At 37.0% G+C, this 21,117-nt stretch overlaps 1 protein-coding gene across 46 annotated transcripts in view; it reads right to left on the bottom strand.

The window, feature by feature from the left end:
- The window catches only part of LOC106649543 (longitudinals lacking protein, isoforms A/B/D/L), a 112,718-nt gene that overhangs the window by 75,413 nt on the left and 16,188 nt on the right, over positions 1-21,117 (bottom strand). The window contains exons 7-9 of one of the 46 annotated variants that reach the window (XM_014366986.2): positions 19,642-19,773; positions 19,494-19,574; positions 18,929-19,425 (exon numbers count right to left, since the gene is read on the bottom strand). The exons of 27 other annotated variants lie outside the window; for them this stretch is intronic. In XM_014366986.2, the coding sequence (XP_014222472.1) occupies positions 18,944-19,425; positions 19,494-19,574; positions 19,642-19,773 (695 nt within the window). In that variant the 3' untranslated portion in view covers positions 18,929-18,943. Of the gene's footprint in view, positions 1-1,047; positions 1,555-2,030; positions 2,240-2,831; positions 3,146-3,319; positions 3,656-3,944; positions 4,190-4,761; positions 5,145-5,492; positions 5,732-7,395; positions 7,671-7,982; positions 8,709-9,530; positions 9,845-10,140; positions 10,626-10,926; positions 11,307-11,874; positions 12,664-12,892; positions 13,258-13,802; positions 14,758-15,196; positions 15,541-16,908; positions 17,682-18,928; positions 19,426-19,493; positions 19,575-19,641; positions 19,774-20,096; positions 20,645-21,117 lie in introns of those variants that run through there. 18 more of the 46 variants (XM_023457559.1, XM_023457589.1, XM_023457567.1 and 15 more) reach the window with 18 other exon arrangements.

Below are 21,117 nucleotides of genomic sequence, written 5' to 3'. Positions count from 1 at the left end.
AAAATCTGAAAAATTGTAATATTCAACGTGTGAATAATATTATCATAAAAGTTAGCTCTATAAGTACTAAAATAATAATCACACTCGTTTTATTAGTCTTTTCAAATGTTGGTGAAGTAGACGGTTGTTCCAGGATGTTTTTTCCTGATATGCGAGTAAACCTGCGACGTCTGCTTGCTACGCAGATCGCAGTACGGGCACTTATAACGCGGCCCGTAACCGCACTCATATTTGAAATGTCTATTACAGTTGCTTTTGAGAGTAAAGCCGCGATGGCACTTGGGACAGTAGTATTGCTTCTCGCGCCACTGGGGGCCGCGAGGCGGCGGCCGCCGACTAGTCATGAACTTAAATTCTTTTTTCTCATCTTGCTCCCGCTTATCTGTAGACAGAGCAAAATTTTTACATTCACTACGTAAGCGTTAAGTTTTTGGTCTGTTTACTTTTTTTTAAACTGCTTTTTTTATGAAAAAGGTAAAAATATGTGTCAGTGTCGGGCTGATTAGTAGTGTCAAACACTGTATAAATACATACTTATTTAATTTTTGATATTATTTTGTGAAGGAAAGATGATAATAAAAAAACACACAAAATAAGTCACTGAAAAAAATGTTAAATGAAAACAACAAAAATTTGCGTTAATAATTTGAGAGAAAAAAACATAAAAATAAATAAAAATTCAAAATTAATATTTGTGGCAACTTGGATGGTGTGCTTTTTAGCCATTTTTATTATACAATCGTTTATAAGTCACACATCGAAGTTTGACTTTTAAAAATCATGAATTATTTTTCATTTTTACAAAAAAGTTGATAAATTAGTTAAGCAAATAATTCATCCTGAGAGTACTGCCAATCATATGGGCGTATCTTTGACATCTGATTCAAATAATTTTTTAAAACCATGAAGTTATTCCGCCGGGTACCTGAAAAATATTAAGGGTTCAATTAGAAAAGGTTTTAAGAAAGTCAAGTCATACGTTAGCTTACCTGTAGGAAAAAAATTGAGTCTTGGTGAGGTCTCAATAAATTTTTAATAATGCATGTCTAATAGGTATTCGTCTCATTTTATTATAATTATAATTATAGAAAAATCGTTATTTGACTTATCAAATTGAACTGACTAGTTTCACACCATAAGCTTGATGAAAAGCATCGAATTTTGAAGTATAAATTTCTTATAACGCATAACAATGTACAAAAACGATGAATTCGACCATCGAACTCTGCTATTTGTGATCACCCTTACGGGTCAGTCTCGTGTGCGTGACGACGTCGTAACAGTACATCTCCTGATTCGGATGCAGCGTCCTTATGTGCGTCCAGACGTGGGTCCTCTGGCGCAGATGGATCTTGCAGTAGGGGCACTCGAAGCGCTGCGGCGTGCCGCACTCGTACCTGTAGTGCCTGATCATGTGGCTGCGATGCTTGTAGGTGCGATTGCAGCGAGGACACGGGTGGCGCAGCTCCGACACGCGCTGATTCTGCTGATAATGGTGCTGGTGATGATGCTGCTGCTCGTAATACGCGTGCGGACGAAGGAACTTCTTCTCGCCTGGAAAATTAAAATCAGAGACGAAAGATCTCGATTAGTCGTATAGGTGCACTTAGAGAATCGTGGACGTGGCTGTTGTGAGCTTTTCAGAGTGATTCGTATTGTAATGATGAAAAAATTCTTAATGAGTTCAATTGGCTGTACACACAGTTTCAACACACATGTAAAATAATATATGCAAGGAACGAATAAGAATTCTTCTTCATTGTATTAATTGCACTCCAGACTCTGTCTTGGGATATCGCACGTCAGTTGTCATTAGATATAACATGCAAAATTGATTTTATATATCGAGTAGTTTTTTCATTTTCATCGCATCACCTGGTAAAAATGAGATGCATTTTTATTAGGAAATATAAGCATTAATTTATAAAAGCTAGATTTATTTTATATAACATGATTCTCTACTATCTATTTACAATCTTTACAATAAATTAGAACAACATTTTCAACGTAGTTCTTAAAGAAGGCATAAAAAATAACTTTCTCAATCAATTATCATTCGCATACAAATCGACGCATCCGACTTGAGAGTACGGGTGACGACCTCGAACGTGACGGTACACATGATCCTTGCGCTTATTGAGAAATGGACAATAGGGGCATTGAAATCTGAAGGCACCTTCCGGCAACGGTCCCTTCGTTTTGCGTCTGTCTTTCGGAAATATCAAATCGGTGAACCAGGCTGAAAAATGAAAAAAAATAATGTGTCTGTTAGATATAGTTCAATCAGAAGATAAGTTAAAGGTGTATAAATCAGCAGAAGAAAATGAGGTGAATGAAGTGAAGAAGTTGAGTGGATTTTATTGACTATGTAATAATTTCACTTACTAACAATCATAAGGAATGTAAGTTTATTTTCAGTATTTAACGAATATTTACAAGAATTATTCGCCGGATAAAGACTTTCAATACTTTCCGCCGGGATGCTCAAACAAATTTAAAAAAACGATTTTGATTAAAGTTATAATACAAATCTAAAGAATACATTTTTATTTACAAATTTATATTTTTTTGTAAAATAACTCTTTGATATTGGTTGAATACTAATAAAAGTGTACCTAACATTATTTTCGGTGAAAATGCTGATTTCAAGATTTAACAAAGTACGTAGTGTTCAACTTATGACTAGGTACATACTCGCATACCTTAAACAAGCAACATGTCTTGCTAGCTAATGCTCGCTCGTCTTAAATAATACTTAGATGCTAACGCAGTATCATCACAAGTAAGTAAAGAAAGTAAAATATGTGAAAATCTGAAAATTCATCATAATTAAACGCTTAAATAATTCAGTCGGTGCCAATCGGATCTCGCTTTTGAAGATCGATGGCGTACACGTCGATTTTCTTGAAGCCCTGCCTGTTTCTGTGCGTGGCTTTAATATGCGTATAGATGTGCGGCCGCTGCTTGGCAACGTAGTTACAATAAGGACACTGAAAACGAGGCGCTTTCCCGCACTCGAAGGTGCGATGCCTGTAAAGGCCGCTGTACCACTTGTAAGCCTTGCCACAAACCCGACAGCTGTATTGGCCGCGGGTCCTCGAAATTCCTGGCATTCGATTCCTATTCGGATAGATGAGCAGAGGATCTGTGAAGAAAATTAAAATTAATACATGATCGAATCGTTGCTTAAGTTCGATTTAAATAGTCCTATGTTTTTTTTTTTAATTCAGTTCAGAAGCTTAATTTTTTCGGTGCATCGGGGATGGAGCAAGAATTATTGTCAATAATAGTACGTGTGAATAATGTGGAAAACAATGGGTAGAGTTGAGAGAACGAACATGAAACATTTTATTGCTATTCAAACATTTTTGTCTTTCATACAAATTTGTTTTTCGTCAAAAATCACTATGTACAAAAAAATTTCACTCGTTGCATAAATATCGAACTTTCTCCGTTGGATGTACGCGCCTGACGTGTGCATAAACGTTGTGGGTGTACTTCGAGATGTAAGTGTTGCAGTACGGGCACTCGAATCTTGGTGGCTTGCCGCAAACGTGCCTCAAGTGTTTAAGCATATTGGCTTTGTTGGAATAACGAGTATCGCAACGGGGACAAAAGTAATATTTGAGGTTCGGCGGCGTTTCGACGTAGTAGCCTAGAAAAAAAATAATTATATTGATTATTCAAGGCGGTTCGGCGGCAGACAAAGCAGAGAAATTATATAACACTCAGAAAAAATTGGCTATAAAGAGAAAATTGTTAAGAGAAAAAAGTTGAAAAAAAAAAAATTATCGTTTTATGTTTATCATTAATTTATTCATTGTTCGTTTATATATCAGACAAATCACAATCAACATATACAAAAGTTCACTTGTTGGTTTTTCGTTTTGTTTTTTTTAATACCTATGCATATTTTATACAATATTAACAAATCGATCGATTTCAATCGCGCGTCGACCTCAAGATATGCGCACGTAATAAATATCTCGCTGGGGATGATGTCGTCTCACGTGCGCGTAAACATTATGCGAAAATCTGGAAGGATGATCGCAGTAGGGACACTTGTACTTTGGGGGTATGCCGCACTGATGCCTCATATGTCTTATCATGTTGTTGCGATCGGTATAGCCACGCTGACACTTCGGGCAAAAATGCTGCTTTACGCCCGAGTAGACTTTGCTCCTTGTATCTGAAATAAACAAGTTGATTTTTTTAGTGCATTTTTGTCGACTTGGCCGCGTATGCGATAGAGGCGCATAAATAAGTAGCCACGAAGTCAAGAGGCGAACAAACAACACGTAATAAACGGAACATAAAAATCAGAAAGTTCATCTTACTTCGGGTTAGTAGTAGAAATCTATTGTAGACATGAAAGTAACAAATCTAGCAAGTCTACTTTGAGGGGTTAAAAACTACTTGAATCGAAATGAGGATCCATTATATTAATATTATTTATTTACTCACAATCACAATTTACCATACAATACGTATACATCGTTATGGTATCGTTGAAAATAATCGTCGACATTCGTAGACTAATTTTATTTTGCTGTCTACGAATTAATTACATCTCATTCGTAAACTAACGTAACACTGTTCACCCAGCATAAGCCAAGGCTTTTTTGTCATGGCTCCTGCGCAGATGTGATGAAATTATCATTATCTTTTGTTCAAAAACGATCTTTTTGCACCATTAAAGTTATTTATAATAATAATTTAAAAAATGTACATCTGACGACTAGAAAGTTTGTTTCGAGCTTATGAATCACGATTCCGTTAATGCTCGATATCGCCCGATCTCGTTCTCTTGCAGACCGACGAGAAGAGCTTGATGGCGTGGGGCTTTTTGTCGAAGTGTCGCGACCTGACGTGCCGATAGATATTGGACGAGCACGAGGCGAGCATGTGACAGTAGGGACACTTGTAGCGGTAGCCCTTGCCGCAAAAGTAGCGCAAGTGGCGGGTTATGGTGGTCTTCTGGCTGAAGCGACTGGCGCACTTGAGGCACTGGTAGCACTTGCGCTCGTTGGGCAGGTAGATGTACTCGTGGCTGCCGGCGATCTGCATGCCCGCGCCAGCCTCGGCCGCGGCGGGATCGTACGGGCCGTACAGGCCGAGTTCCTCGCCGGGCAGGCCCAGAAATTCTGTAAGCAGAAAAGCAGACGAGAAGCTTGGTTAGTTTTGATTGTTGATCCGTGGCAAATCGTGATCGGGAACGTTTAGTAGGAACTTGATAAGTGTGTGAATGAAAGTTAGACATTGAGATTGAAACGACTACTAAATGACTGACAAATGGATTTAATTATCGAATAATTTTATTCAGTAATTGGAGTTCTACTCTCTATCGTAACTTATAATAAATATTATAATATAACTACCGTGTATATAGTCGAGAATTTACAATGCGAACAAGATCACAATCGTCCGAGAGATCACAATTATCGTCAAGCAATAGAGAAGCATCGAGGAAGAGAGATAAGGAGCTTTTTTTCACAGTCCGTTTACTTTCAGAAAAATCGATCGACTTTAATCGGATAATCCGGATGCCAGCGTCTGATGTGGCGCTTGATGTTGGACGACGAGTTGTCGCGCTTGTGGCAGTAGGTGCAGCCGTAACGGGGCGGCTGGGCGTTGCACTTGTGACGCTGCATGTCGTACTGGCGGCCGAAGCCCAGCTTGCAGTTGCCGCAGATGAATCTCGTCATGTACATGGGCTTGTAGCTCAGCGCGGCTGAAACACACAGAAAGCACAACGACCAACATTGACTTGGGGTTTCTTTCTTTTTTTGTTTTTTTTTTTTTTTTTAGGGTTGTTTATTTTTAGGGGTAACAGATGAGTTTCCTATGACAAGCGGAGAAATTTCTAATGGAAATTTGGAAAAAAAATGAAAGAAAAAAAATGAGTTACTTGTCTAGAGTATCGATAGGCGCAAATCATAATTATTGCAAAGTAGAATGTAATAAGCTTCGTCTGTTTTTCAGAGACACTACCTACTCCGGTTAACCTCCGTGACTTCAGAACGATAATAACATCAAACAATAAACAACTGTAACACCAAGGACAACGGCTTAGAGCTATGCATTCAGTTTTTCAGCATCTGTGCCTTCTTTGTATTTATTAATTCCATACCACAGTAATTTACAAATTCAACGATTTTTGTGTTCTCGTATTAATTCAAGTATGGAAACAAATATTTTCACTTTTTTACACTCGTAACCCTTTGTAAGTAGTCAATCAAAAGTCATTGGTTGGTTTGATAGACGGTAGTGCCAGTGTAAAAAGATTCCATTGGTCATGTTTATCGGCTTTTTTCTTATCGATTTGCCTGAATTTACCTGAAAACAGGAAATAATTAGACGATCAGTTTTGATGAATAAAACATAGATTATTTTCAAGACATTTCGAGTCAAAAAATGAAACCATGAATAGGATACATTGAGCATTTGTTCAAACTATTTATTTCGATGTAAGAAATAATCTTTGGGTACATGGAGTAATTATCAATCCTTAAATTATTAAAGGCACTTCATTAACGAAATACAACAAATTCGTGGACCGATAAAGGGACCCGCCAATCAATTCATAATACTGTTAATCGCCATCCCCAAAAACTTCTTTTCTCAGCCGCACAGCTTCAATTGCGCCTCGTGCATGCGTCTCACGTGCTTGTACATGTTCGACGTGTACTTGGACGTGTAAGCGCAGTAAAAGCATCGGTAGCCCTCGACCTTGCCACTGTCAGGGCTTCGCGTCAGCTCGCCTCGATACGGATTGAAGGGCTCCGGCACGACGCTTTGCACCTTCAGCATGCCTCCGTGCGATCTCATGTGGTGGCTCAACGAGCGCCCGTTACTGAAAGCACGGGAACAGACGGCGCAGCCGAACGTAGTCGCATTTTCGTCTGTCGAAAGAAATAAATAAAGATAATAGCGTTAGAATCGATGGATGGATGTTTGTTTGATTGTTTTTTTTCTTTTTGTTTAACGTTAGCTGCTGGGTGCAGCGCGCAGAGAGTGAGAATGTCGCAGGGGTGAAAAAAAAGTAAAGAAATCAATGACAATGATACTCGAATTCGGATAAATAAAATGAACATGCTTGTAGGCACTTAAGGGCTGTATAGTTCCGAGAGCATGCATATAAATTGAAAAGAAAGAAAAAAAAATCACATGTAATTTTTGTTAGTTCTTGTCAATCAAAATGGTCTTCCAGGGTTTGATAGATCTGTAAACAAAAAATTCGTATTAATGTGAGAAAAAGATAAACATTTAAGGATATAAACGTTATTTGAATGAGAGTTATACAATAAGTGGACATTTCTATTTAAAAATTTTTATTTACAAAGATCGTTTTTAAAATTATTTTAACATATTTCAATATGTTCAGTACACATTAAAATGAAAATGTATCCCTCAATAGCGCTTGTTCAACTTGACCTCGCATCCCTGGTGCTTTTTGCGCACGTGATTATAAATCGAGTGGGTCCACTTGCTGCAGTAGGCGCAGTACGGGCACTGATACCTCGGGGGTGCGTCGCCGCACTCGTACCTGTAGTGGCGATACATCGAGTACGATTGCGAGAAGGTCCGATGGCACTTGGGGCAGTCGCTGCGACCCTGTAGCAGCAGAGACTCGATGACGGTCAGCCGTTCCGATTTTTTCTGCGCTTCGGCTGTGTGTGTTTGTCGGAGGAGATTAGCCCAGGCGTAAAAAAGAAGAAAAAGAAAACGAACCAATTAATCGAATTGTGTATGGGAATGAAATGTGTGTGAAGGTGTAAATGTTGTTTTTCGTTTTTCGTTGTAAAATTGGTTATTACTGAACATAATTTTCGAGCACTACTGTAAATAGGTTAAAAAGAAAAAGGCACTAGAACAAAACAAACCATATACGTATGCGTTATACATTGTACTCACATATGTGAATAATTAGTACAATATGTGGCTGTAACTGAAATAATGTACAAGGAAAAAAAATTGATGGATTTATTTTTATTACATCGATGATATTTATTCGAGATTCATATAAAATACAAAAGTATGAAAACAATCAATAAACAGTCAAAAAGCTTATATAATAATAGAAAAAATAATGTCGATGGTTCAACGAATTGAATTCATACATAACTCAATATCTTAGTAAATGTTTTTAACACTGAAAAACATTTTTTTGTATTAACAAAACGTTAATTCCAAGATTTAACGAAATATTTTTCATTGTATTATTCATGATATATTATAGCTATAGTATAGTTATTGCATAATATTTGATGAATTATGGCACTGCAAGCTAAATATTGCAACTTTTCTCTCATGTGCTATGAAATAATCCATGGAACTTGCGTGAATGTGACTGATAAAGCATATTCACGCTGGTTGCATGAAGACCTAATTTAGAGTGAATAATTACGATGCTAGACAATAAACTTCCAAGCCCACGTGATTTTTTCTAATATGCGAATAAACCGCGTGCGTGTAAAAACTGACGTAGCTGCAATGAGGACAGGACTTGGGCGACATTCGGACGGGGGATAATTTGCGGCCTTTGTTTTTGGGTTTGAAGCTCCCTTTGGGTCGTCCACGTACGGGCAATTTAATGGCTGGTTTTTGAGTCGGAGGAGGAGGCGGAAAATTTTTCAATGATCCCACGACATTATCTATTTTCAATTTCATTTCTTCAAGATTAAACCTCACCTTCTTGGGACTGGGACCTGTAAAATAGCGGAGAAGAAAAATGGATGATTAGAATTAAATTTATAACGGAGTTGGTAACATACAATAAGACATTTATACGATAAAACACATATCCAAAAGATTGTTAAATTACTTGGGTAAGCTTAAGAATGAAATTCATAATTTTAGAAAGAAATATACTTTTTTGATTTATTTCATCTTGAATATGCTTTGTTCTTTTTAAATTGCATCCTTAATAATACAATGTTAAGTAACGACTTTTCTTAATTTCTATAATAAAAAATGTTATATCTATGTATTGTCGGAATTATAAGTAACATCTCCACAACATGAACAATATATCTTAAGTTAAACTTGATGTATATACAATTTTTTACACTATACTTACTTACTATTAAAAAAATTGAAATAAATAATACTTAAATTCGGACTTTTTGTGAGATGAAGTGTATTTGGTTTATACGGTACTATAAGAAAAGGTTGACAGTTTTTTTTTTCAAGAAAACTGTTTTCTTTTTGGTAAGGATATACCGAAGGCGGGAAAAATAAGCACGCTTTCCCAGACTTCCAGTGATTATTTATCTGATGAATACTTTTATGGAAGACTCAGAAAACGAGTTAAAAAATATTAAATTTTCACAGATTTTGGCATTCCATTGATAAATACACAAAAACATTCATGCGAAGTTGAAACATTTATAATGAATTATGACAAAAATTGGCGTGTGTTTGGCTAAATGCATATAATCTCTGCTACAGGTTAAAATAAAAGCTACGCGGTAACCCTAACGACAGAAGAAACTGGCACTTGTTTGTTTTGTTTGTTTTTCCTCTTTTTGTCCCCGAGATCTCTCTCAGTACAACTTGACCAAAGTCACCACCTTATTCGGATGCACGCATCTAATGTGCTGATAGATGTTGGACGTTTTCTTGCTAACGAGATGGCAGTAGGGGCACTTGAAGCGGGGCGCTTTGCCGCACTCGTAGCGATAGTGGCCCAGCATCGTGTCCCTGCGGCCGTAGCCGTTATTGCAATTCGGACAGTGATACTTTCCCGTGAGTATGTTGAAGGTCGCGGATTCGAGGCACTTTTGTTGCGACTTGTACCCGTGCTCGGGCGACCAGGATTTTTGACGCTTTGCCTGGTACTGGCCTGCAACAATTGAACACACAGCTTCGGTTAGCTCAAAAAAAAAACGACGATTACAAACGCATCGTGGGGTGACGAGGGTTTTTTTTTTCGTTTTTTTTTTTAATTTTTATTAAGAAAATTGCTCGGGGAATAACCTTGTCAACCTGTTAAAATCATGCTGATTTAAAAATGATAGAAAAAAAAATTAAAAAAGAAGGAACACTTGGTGTTAGTTATGCGGGAGCATATTATAGGATAGGACGAGATCTGAAAACAAGTTCAGATGAGAGTAGTAGCAAAAACTGATAATAGCTTGATTGAGAAATGAAAAACGATGGCTCGCACTCACGAGCGACGTTTTTTTATTAAAGAGAATATCGAACAGAAATCTTAAAATTTTAATAACTTCGAATATCAACACTAACAAGTCTATGTCAATCTTAAAGAAAAAAACGCTTAAATATAATTATATTTCAAACTCTCCAACCATATGTACACTATAAAGCTTAAAACAACGTTTTACAGCTGATTGGTTTGTTAGGATGTATGTGTCTAATGTGATCTTGCACGTTGAATTTTTTTTTGCTCATCATGCCGCAGTAGGGACACTTGAACCGCGGCGGCTTGCCACAGTCGTACTTGGAGTGGGCCGTCATGGCGCTCTTGGTCGCGTAACCTTTGCCACAAATCGGGCAAGGATAACGACCGCCCCGACTCTTTCTGAGCTTTCTCGGCTTTTTGTTGCTTATCTCGGCCACCATGACTTCCTCCCAATCTGCAAGCGGTAGCAAGTCCAGATACACTGAAAAAGAAAAAATGACGTTGGTCGTTTTAGTGAGACGATTCTTTTTTTTTTTTTTTTGCAGTAATTGATCATGACAATTGACGTGTAAGTGTGTATGTGTATGAAATGATGTATTTTTTAAAAATAAATTTAATTTAATTTTGGCCCAAAAAATTTTATTCGTTGACAAATCAAAGTTAAATGTATCGACGCTTTTGATTAAATATAAAAGTAAATAATCAGAAAATGGACAAATAGTGGATCTCTTTCAAATCGGGTAATTAAGTACTAAAAATAATCCAAGTGTGACGTACGGTATGATTTTAATCCTTCGAGGCGCACACAAAACATAAACAACGACGCATTGACACTTTTTTTTTCTTTAATGTGCTCTGGCCAGCGAGCGCTTCTGGGGCCTCCTCCTTATCTGTTTCTGGCTGACCGCGTCGTAGCAGACGTTCTCCTCGCGGCCCGGGTGCATTCGCTTGATGTGCTTAAAGATATTCGTGCTCTGCTTCGCGCGATAGTTGCAGTAGTTGCACATGAAGCGCGGCGGCTTGTTGCACTCGAGGCGCTGATGGCGCAACAGGCTCGAGTAGATGTTGAAGCTCCTCGCGTCGTCGCACTCGTGGCAGACGTACTTGCCCATCGAGAGCTTCCTGTTGATCTGTCGTCGGAGTGGCGGCTTCACGTCCGCAACTGCAAGCACACAACGGGTAAAGATTGCCAGTTATTCATCTCGTCGAAGTGATGTTTCGTAACTCTCACGGACGCAACGGTTGCGAGAGCAATTTTACGAGACGAAGCTCAACTGAAAGATTCAAATGAATACACAGACTAAGTACTAAAAGAATAATGTTTTTTGTTGTTTTAATTGTTATTGATCGGGATTGAGGGTTGACTTTTCAAAGTTCGTTTTAAAAATGAAGTAAATAACCATCACTTGCAGCTACGACGAATGAGTTATGAAAAAAATGGCTAAACTAATAATAAGTAAAAGATTTTTGGTATAATTAAGTACATCCTTTAATGAACATGGAATAAGTATTCTCAACATTATTTATACAAATTTTGGTACAAAAGTTTAAAAAAAATTAAAGCAATGGTAAAAGTGTTTGGCCGAACTGGCTACTAAAAAAAAACTGGTAAAATATCTCATATTCAATGAGCAGTAAGTGGTAAAATTTGATTAAACTAGTCTTAACACTCGAAACAATCGAGCATAAGCACAAAATCACAGGTTGAGGAAAACGAAGATTATCGGTGACAAAGATTTTCCTTCATGATTATCGTCAAACTTAGTAACTCTTTGTGGCAGATTTTACATAAAAATAATATGCGTACCTCAGGTGATCAAAAAAATGTTCAAAATTGAGAAGTGCAAATTTCGAACATTTTAGTTTTCTCCCCTACAAATATCAATTAATAGGATATTATGTTTTTCCTGTACGCTGATAATTATCACTCAATGAATCGTCATGAAAATAAAAAATTATAATAGTCAAAAAAGACAAGTCATTAACACTTATATAAAATTTACAATCTAATGTCAGAAACGTAGATTTGTACTACAATTTGTACTCTTCGCCAGTGGCGATATCGATACAAAATACGCGCGCTGTCGGATGATCCATGCGTATGTGCTGATAAATGTTTTTGGTCATCGTGGCGTTGCATTTGCAGTAGGGGCATCTAAACTTCGGAGCCAACAAGCCGCACTTCATTTTCAAGTGATTGAGCAAGTGCTTCTTAGCGGCGAACTTTTCCGAACATTTGCCGCACTGCAAGGGGCGCTCGTTTTTCTTTTTCAACAACCGATTGAGTTTCTTTTTCTCGATTCTGAATCGCTTGGGCGCAACGAGGGGCATAACGATCATGTCCATCTTTTCCATGTACACCAAGGACGCTAGCAACTCATCGATATTGAAGCCCTCGAAACTATCTTCGCTGTCGCTCGCGTAGACGTCGTTATTGTTGATTTTGCTGACAGTGTTAGCAGTGTCTCTGTCTTCGTCTTCATTCTCATTGTTACCGTTATGATTTTCGGTCTCAGAAACTGAAAAATACGAAATAATTTTGTCAAGTTAGAGGAAATGGCGTAGGATTGAATTTTTTTGTTCATTATTTAAAAATCGATGTATACAATAAGTACAGGGTGGAACAGTGCACACTAGATGATATTAAGGGAATATCACATGAAAATATTCAATAAATCGGTACGAAAATTGTTTTTATCTGTCGAATTTAATTGGCATAAAAAAACTATTTACAAACAAAGAGTAATTATTTCAAATTCGACATCAGACACAGTTTTTAGAAGACAGCGGATATCTGATGTTATCGTGCAGAGGAGCATGAGCGTCGATGCAATAGATATCCAAATTGGGATGTCTATTTCGCACGTGAATGTAGGTCGAGGAGGCACGTTTGCTCTTGGCGCCGCAGTAGGGACACTCGAAGCGCGGCGACTGGCCGCACTCGTACATAACGTGACGATTGAGATTCTTTTTGTGATTAAAAACGCTCGAGCACTTGGGACAGGGAAAGTGTCCCAGGCCGTATCGTTTTTTCGTTACCAGCGTGCCCTGATGGTAAGCGGCGTAGTCCACGAGCGGATCCACGCTCGAGTAATGCTGCCCGGTGTGCCAATCTAAAAAAAAATTCAAAACGAAAGATTTTTGCGTGAGTTACGATTGTTTCAGAAAACTACTTGGGGACACTTACAGTTGCGATTTTTTATACAAAAAACTATGATAAAAAAATACTCATTACTTCGTGAATAATGAAATATACGCCAAATAATTAAAAGAAAATGACTTTTATTTTCTAGGCAGTGAATTTAACTTTTTTTTATTTAACATGTAATCATGTTGAATTTACCTCAAATTATATACTTATTGCATATTAAGTTCGTTGAAATATATAGTTAGACTCTGCTTGAAAACAGTTTTAGCACATTCTTCGATTTCGTATTTTACTCTCTTACAAGTTGAAAAATTCACGAAGTTAACTTGCTCGAGATTTTGTCAATATACATTCTTCTATTTACAAAAAATGGTATCACATTATTTCATAATTGACTTAATCTAATCTGTAAGATACAAAAGTACGAATTTCTTAAGTTAAAGATTAATAATCGAAACGCATATTTACAAATCCGGCTGAATTCATAAATACCGTAGTTATTCTTAAGAATAAAATAAAGCTTTGAATCATTTTTTTTGTACAAATATCCCTTAGGGATAAGTTGTGGAAAACAGTAACAATAGATATTGAGTCTTATTGGTGACGATTTACAATCGCTTGCTTCTCAGTCTTGTCACAAATATTTCGTCGTTGAAAAAGGTACCCGGCTCAATTCTCCTAGTGAAGTCCTCCTTCTTGATTTCAACCTCGAATTTTTGTTTCGATATGTTTTTTTTCGGTCTGCCCCTCTTACGCTTGGGAAAGGTCTCGATTTTAATCGGATGCTTGCGAGGTCTACCCGGCTTCTTTTTCACTATTATGTCATTGTCGGTCGGTTCGATTTTAATCTTCGCCCGGACCTCTGGCGTCACCGCTGCTGTTGCCGCTGCCGTCGTCGCCACCGCCGCCGCCGCTGCTGTTGCTGCTTTGTTTTTGGCCGCGAGCTTTTTAAGCTCGAAATTTTGCAACACCTGAAACTTGACCTCCTGCCTGTAGCCGCGCTTTCTCTTGAAGTAATCGTCGGCCGGCTCGATTTTCACGGGCCTCAGCAGGCCGTTCTCGAGCAGGCCGTTCTCGTACAGGCTCGCCGGGAACGCGCGGCAATTCGTGTCCTGCTGCTGTAGCACCGTGGCGACGGCGTTGCTCGGTCGGGGCGGCTCCGGCGGCTCCAAGTCGCTCGTCGACAGCATCGCCGGCGGCTCCACGGCGTGGCGCACCTGATTGCGACGGCGCGCGAGACTCTTGAACGGGTTCTCGAGCAGAGTCCCGTGGCCGTGATGGCGTCCGAGGCGCTCCATCTCGCGCAGGGATATGCTCGCGACGTTTCGCACCCTGATCGTGGGAAAGTGCTGATGATGATAATGGTTATGATAGCCACCGCCGAGGCCGCTAGTCCCGTTGACGAGGTAGCCGTTGTCGGTGGCCGCGTGGCACAGAGACGCCGGCTCTTGCTTAACGACGCAGACTGCAACAGAATGAAAATTTCATTGAATAAAATTAGACTGGCGCGAACCAGGGGTCGAACGACACTCGCTTTTGGATATCAAGCCACTTATAAACACTTAGCGTCTATAGTTTGTGTTGTGTTTGTGTGAGTACATTATTTTCATGGACGTATCAGAGAAACGCAAGTATACAGAAAAAAAAACAGACTGTTATATGTGAGATGAATAAATATGTAGAAGACATTAATGGTGGAAAAATCATTGGTGAAAATTATTGATCATGAAATATATGACGATGATATGGGCCTTGTCGATCTTGATGGGAGATGATTTCGAGATTGCGGTAATTCATTTGGCTATTTACTTTTCGTTTTCGATTCGATTTAATGAAAAACTTGTTCTTTTTCATATCAAAATTATATAATACATAATGTTTTATACATACATACATATTTTCACAATATATTCGCACAATTATTCGTGTATATAATACTGGGAATGATTGGGATTTTTCCGCGGCCTTTGCGGATTCTGATGAACTTTTTCGACGTGCCTTCTCACGTGAGCGTTCCACTTGCTTTTGTAATCGCAGTAGGAGCAAGAGAACGTCTTCTCGGCTTTGCACTCTTTCTTTTTGTGATAATCGAGTCTGTATTTGGTGGAAAACAAGCCCGGGCACTCGTCGCACTTGAACTTTTTTTCTTTCATGCCCTTCGTGGGCACTTGCTTGGGTGTCACCGGCGGATAGAAGTACACCACCGATTGATTCAGCTCTTCGGCGAATCCGCTGCAATCCACGAACACTGAAACACATCAAGCAGTCGTGTGTTAAAACCAGAGAACCAAGCCTCACTGCCAAACTAAGTTAACAACGATTGATTGTACCAGAAGATCGAGTAAATTTTGTGATGATAGATTACTCAAAGTAAAGTACAAATAGGTTTATAGTTAATTTTGAGAGGGATGAAAATATATGAATTTTACAGAAATTAACTTTAAAACGTATTTTACAAGCAAGTGTACCAGTTATTATGTAGCAAAATAAAATGTTTTCTTCGATATTCATATTTAATTCAATGGTAAAATTTTTTTTTTCGACGTGATGATTTTTTTGTAGTAACTGTTAAAAAGTCTTCATATCTAATAATTTTACATTTTCATTTTTTCAGTTACCTCATTAATATTAATAACTATGATTGTAAATTGTTTATATATGTAATAATGTTTCGAAAATTTATCAAAGTATAAAATTATGTTTAAATAAAAACTAAATACAAAAAACATGGTACTATAAGTACCCTTGAAAATTGAAGCAAGTAGTTGGAAATAAATAAAAAATATTAGAGTTATGATAAGAGCAAGAATATTCTCATCTCAGGGTCATAAATAGCATAAAATAAAAAAAAACTTAAATTCATCTTTTTTTTAATATATCTCAAATAATGAGCAGTACTAGCGCGTATTGTGACTTTATTTATAGTATTAAAAATTATACTACAGAACAAGCAAACCATTTTTTTTTTTTCATTAAATTTTCATCCTTTCTTTGAATGAAGCCTCAAATATTTTGGCTCAGAAAACGTGTTCGGACAATAGTGGCACCGATAATGGTCGCTATTGGTTGGATTTTCACAATTAATCAGACCTTGGAGCCGCCAATATGGATGATTCTCTTTTACATCAAGAAAAAATGTGTTACTGAAAATTCATCCATATGAAATTGGCAATAAGGACACTCATAATGCTTGCAATAGTATTTCAGGTGCTCTCAAATTAAAGAATTTGTTCAACATTTTTTCAGAAAATCATTGCATTCGTAATTACTATAAAGGGATTCCATTAATGACCGGGGGTCGAGAGAAGTGTTTAGATCGACGCTGATTTTTTCAGGTTTTACGTCCTTGACGTCGACCTCACCGTCCACAGTGTAATTGCAATTTGTAATCTGGATAATTTCCTCTTTTGAAGTTTCATTAGGAATTTTGGTTACTGAAACAAGATGTGAAAAACAATTTCTAGATTGGAAATCAAGTTATATTCATCAAGAATAATGATTTTTTCAGTGACAAAAATGATAGTTACATGAGGATTTTTTTATTTAGTAAATACAAACCAATCAAATAGTTTCAAATTTTACTTAATTTTAGTTTTATTTGACATGTGTAGATAATGTGTAGTGGTTCCTATATAATGATTAAATATAAAGTCATGTACTCTTCTAAATTTACCTTTCTGCTAGGTAGTTAAGAATACACGAAAAATATGAGTAACGCTTGGCGCAAAAAGATGTACATTGAAGGTCATAAACAGTATTAAAAGAAAATCAAATCATTTAAATGACTTTTCAAACATTCTTAAATTTAAAAGTAGAATTATTTATGAGATTCTTTAGCGTGTTGTTCGACGTGGTTTATCTCGCTAAAAAACATACCGCAGATCAAGCAAACCTTTTTCTTACGACACATCACCTTTAAATGATGTTTCAAATTTCTTAATTCCTTGTACCTGCTTGGACAAAAACTGCACGAATAACGACCACGTGAATGTATAGTAAATGGATTTTTGGAATTGGTCGAATTTTCATAATTAACCAGGCCGTGAAGCCGTTGATTCGGATGCTCTGCCTTCATATGCTGAAGCAGTTTCGGTGAAAACTCGTCCATGCGAAAGTCGCAATAAGGACACTGATAATCCAAATATTTGCAACAGTACTTCAGATGCTCTCTAATCAGAGACTTCGTTTTAAATTTTTTCGGACAATTATTGCATTGATAATCGCTGTGAAGGGATTCCATTAATAACCGAGGGTCGAGGAAAGTGTTAAGATTAACACGGGCTTTTTCAGGTTTTGCGGCTTCAACATCGATCTTGGCACTGGAAGGCTTATCGTAATTATTAATTTCGATGACTCCGTCGTTCTTATCTTCTATAGCTACGATGGTTACTGCAACAAAATGTAAAAGTGAAATTCTAGATTGGAAAATAAATTGCTTTTATCAACAATAATGAATGACACAGTGACAAAATATGTTAGTTACATGAGGACATTTCCACTTACTAATAAAAAATATATATACAAATGAATCAAATCGTTCTGAATTTTATTAAAGTTTAATTTTATTTAGCTTGTGATAGGTCTTATAAAAAAGTTATATAAAAACTATGTAATTTTTAAAATTTAACGGTATGTAGGGTAGATAGAAATAAATAAAAAATGAGTCAGGGTAAGTCCAAATGGATGTCCATCAAAGATCATAATCAGTAACAAAAAAATAATTATTTGAAAATCTCTTTAAAAATTCATAAATTTAGTTTAACAGATATGAGAATTTGCAGTGTGTTCTTCGATGTGATTTATGTTACTAAAAATCATACCACAGATCACGCAAATCTTTTTTTTACGACAGTCCAACTTTAAGTGACGTCGCAAACTTTTCGATTGAACAAACTTGCTTGGACAATAACGGCATGAATAAGGACCACATTGCCGTCTATTGCATTGAAATTTGGTGTTGGTCGAATTTTCATAATAAATCAGACCATAAAGCTGTTTATCCGGATGCTCTGCTTTGATATGATGAAGCAGTTTCGGTGAAAATTTGTCCATACGAAAGTCGCAATAAGGACACTCATAATCTAAATACTTGCAACAGTATTTCAAGTGCTCTCTAATGAAAGACTTTGATTTAAATTTTTTTCGACAATTATTGCATTCGTAATCACTGTGAAGGGATTCCATTAATAGCCGAGGGTCGAGAAAAGTATTGAGATTGACGCGAGCTTGTTCAGGTTTTACGTTCTTAACATTGATTTTGGCTCCGGTAGTCTTATGGCAACTACTAGTTTCGATGTCTTCGTCGTTTGTATCTTCTATCGCTATGGTGATTACTGAAACAAAGTGTAAAAAAAAGTTCTAGATTGTAAAGTAAGTTGCTTTCATCAAAAATCAAGACTGGCACAGTGACAAAATTTGTTAGTTACATGAGGACATTTTCACATTTTAATAGAAAAAAATTATATATGAATAAATCTAATCATTTTGTAGTTTATTTAAGTGTCATTTTATTCGGCTTGCAATGTATCTTATAGAATAGTTTAATTAAGTTTCATTCAAACTACGTCACTAACTGAAATAAAATAAAAAATAAATCTAAAAAAAAAATCTAAAATAGCTGAAAATTTTCAAAAACGAGTGAATGGGTAAAATCATTCTTTTCCTCTCTTAGTCGGAACTTTTTTTACAATTTTATCATCTATAGAAAGATATTTGGTACTGGCACCAACATTGAGCTCAAACATTTTTCCGTCCTTCAAGTAGTGGACTTTTTTATAATTTTGACTCGGATGAATCGATATGGTATGCTTCATCACGTTAACGTGATACGAAGCTTTGAAATCACAGTAAGCGCAACTGAACAGTCGCTTTCCTTGGCACTCAAACGAAAGATGACGCTTCAGATTGGACTTATACTTAAATTTGCGATCACAGCCTTTGTTGTGGCAATTCCAAATTTGCCCGGGATATGCGCGACGTCGAGATTTGGTTGCAGTAGCCTTTTCAGCGGTCTCGTCGGGCTCGTTCTTTACGGACATTTCAGACGTGACTTTAGGTTCGACTTTCTTCCTGGGACGTCCACATTTCCTCGGTGCTTTTTTGTTGACATCGAGACTTTTCAAAGCACCGTTCGCTGACGAATCAATACATTTTATGAAAAAAAAGTTTATCAACAGAAATCGTCAATTATAATTGACTTACATGATAATTTTTCCTCTATGCAGTAATTTTTCCATCTGCTTGGAAGGACTCTAGTTCTTGTACTTCGTCTTTTTCGACGTACTGCAATGATGATACATAAATTATTTTTTGCCAACTTTCTTTAAGGGAATTGTCTGAAAGCACTTACTTATTTTTCTACGTTTTATGGTCTTGTCATCTTTGCAGTCGTCGTTATCTTCATTACAAGGAACAAAAGATATAGGTTCAAGAGTTGGCAATGGTAAGGCACTGCAAGGGGGATGGTATTCGTTCAAGAAATCTGCAATTAAACGAAAAAATAAAATACGGTTACTTCTTTTCAAGTTAAAGTATTGGAAACATAATTTAGAGATGCGTCTTTCATTCTAGCACACGGAAGAGCGAGCGAGGATCTGGCCGAGGTATTTCTTTATATTATATGTGAAGTGAAGTGAAGAAGAAATTGTAGAATGCAAGGCATATGTGTTGGGATGTAAAAGAACTCAGAGAGTCAACAAGAGTGATACTGGTTTCTGGGGCCCAATACATCTAATGTTATGATGCAAATCACCCTAAACTTTAGAGATGTTTGTTGGATTTTTGGTAGATAATAAAACTATTAAATTAAAATTGTCCTATCGTTGAAGAAGTTTTTATTTACAAAACATTTAAAAACATCTTGAAGTATACAATTTTCTGTGCCACTATGTATTCATAAATTTAACGGTACGAAGAATAACGAAGTGAAGCTTTCCATTTGAATTTCGCTTCGCGTTCTCAACACTATTTACATAAAATTCAAACCAAAAATATTTCTAATTACATTTATTTACTTTTAATTATTGTGGATCACGATGAGTCTTCGATTCTCGGATTTTTGTACAAATCTATCACGTAGACCTCCATGTTTTTATGCACGCTCCTAATATGGGCGTACATGTTGGACGATATTTTCGAGATTTTCGAGCAGTGCGGACAGCCCCAGCGAGGCGCCCGGCCGCAATGATACTTGTAGTGCTTTCGCATGTCGCTATAATTTTTGTAGCTGTGACCGCAGCGAGGACACGGGAAACGTGGATAAGGGCGCGGGACATGCGTCGCTGTTGACAGCGCAACAGCAGCGGGCACGAAATACGACATGGGCGGCGGCGAGGTCGGCTCGTAGTAAAATCCTGAAATCATAAAAATAAAAACGGTCCATCGTCAGAAACCAAAAGTCCAAAAATTAAAAAAAAAAAAAAACGTATCGGAGTAAGTTAGATGCAAAAATGTTGTTGGTTTTAGAACGGTATAATGAATGACGAACAAAGAGATGACTTCGTGTGCAGGAAAAAAAATGCAGTACTAGAGATGAGTTCGACTGATGAGCTATTGGTAACACTTACCGCTCTATTCTTCACTTCTTTTGACTGAATTTGCGAAAAAGGATAGGCAGAAAAAAATGATTTTATTTCAAGTACTGGAAATTAATGTAGAAAGTAGAAAATAAAAATATGAAAAAAGCATGAAAAGTATGCAAATAATGTAAAATTCCAGGTCTTCATTTGAGTAACAATTTATTATCTACAAAAGGTTAACTTTCAAGTTTGTACATATTATAAAAAAATAAAACAATACAACGAAAGTATAATAAAATACTTGGCAT

The sequence above is a fragment of the Trichogramma pretiosum genome, unplaced genomic scaffold, assembly GCF_000599845.2.
Source record: "Trichogramma pretiosum strain Unisexual culture from Peru unplaced genomic scaffold, Tpre_2.0 scaffold43, whole genome shotgun sequence".
Taxonomy (NCBI): Eukaryota; Metazoa; Arthropoda; class Insecta; order Hymenoptera; family Trichogrammatidae; genus Trichogramma; species Trichogramma pretiosum.
Note: the sequence above shows the minus strand (reverse complement) of the source record. Positions and strands in the feature narration are given on the sequence as shown.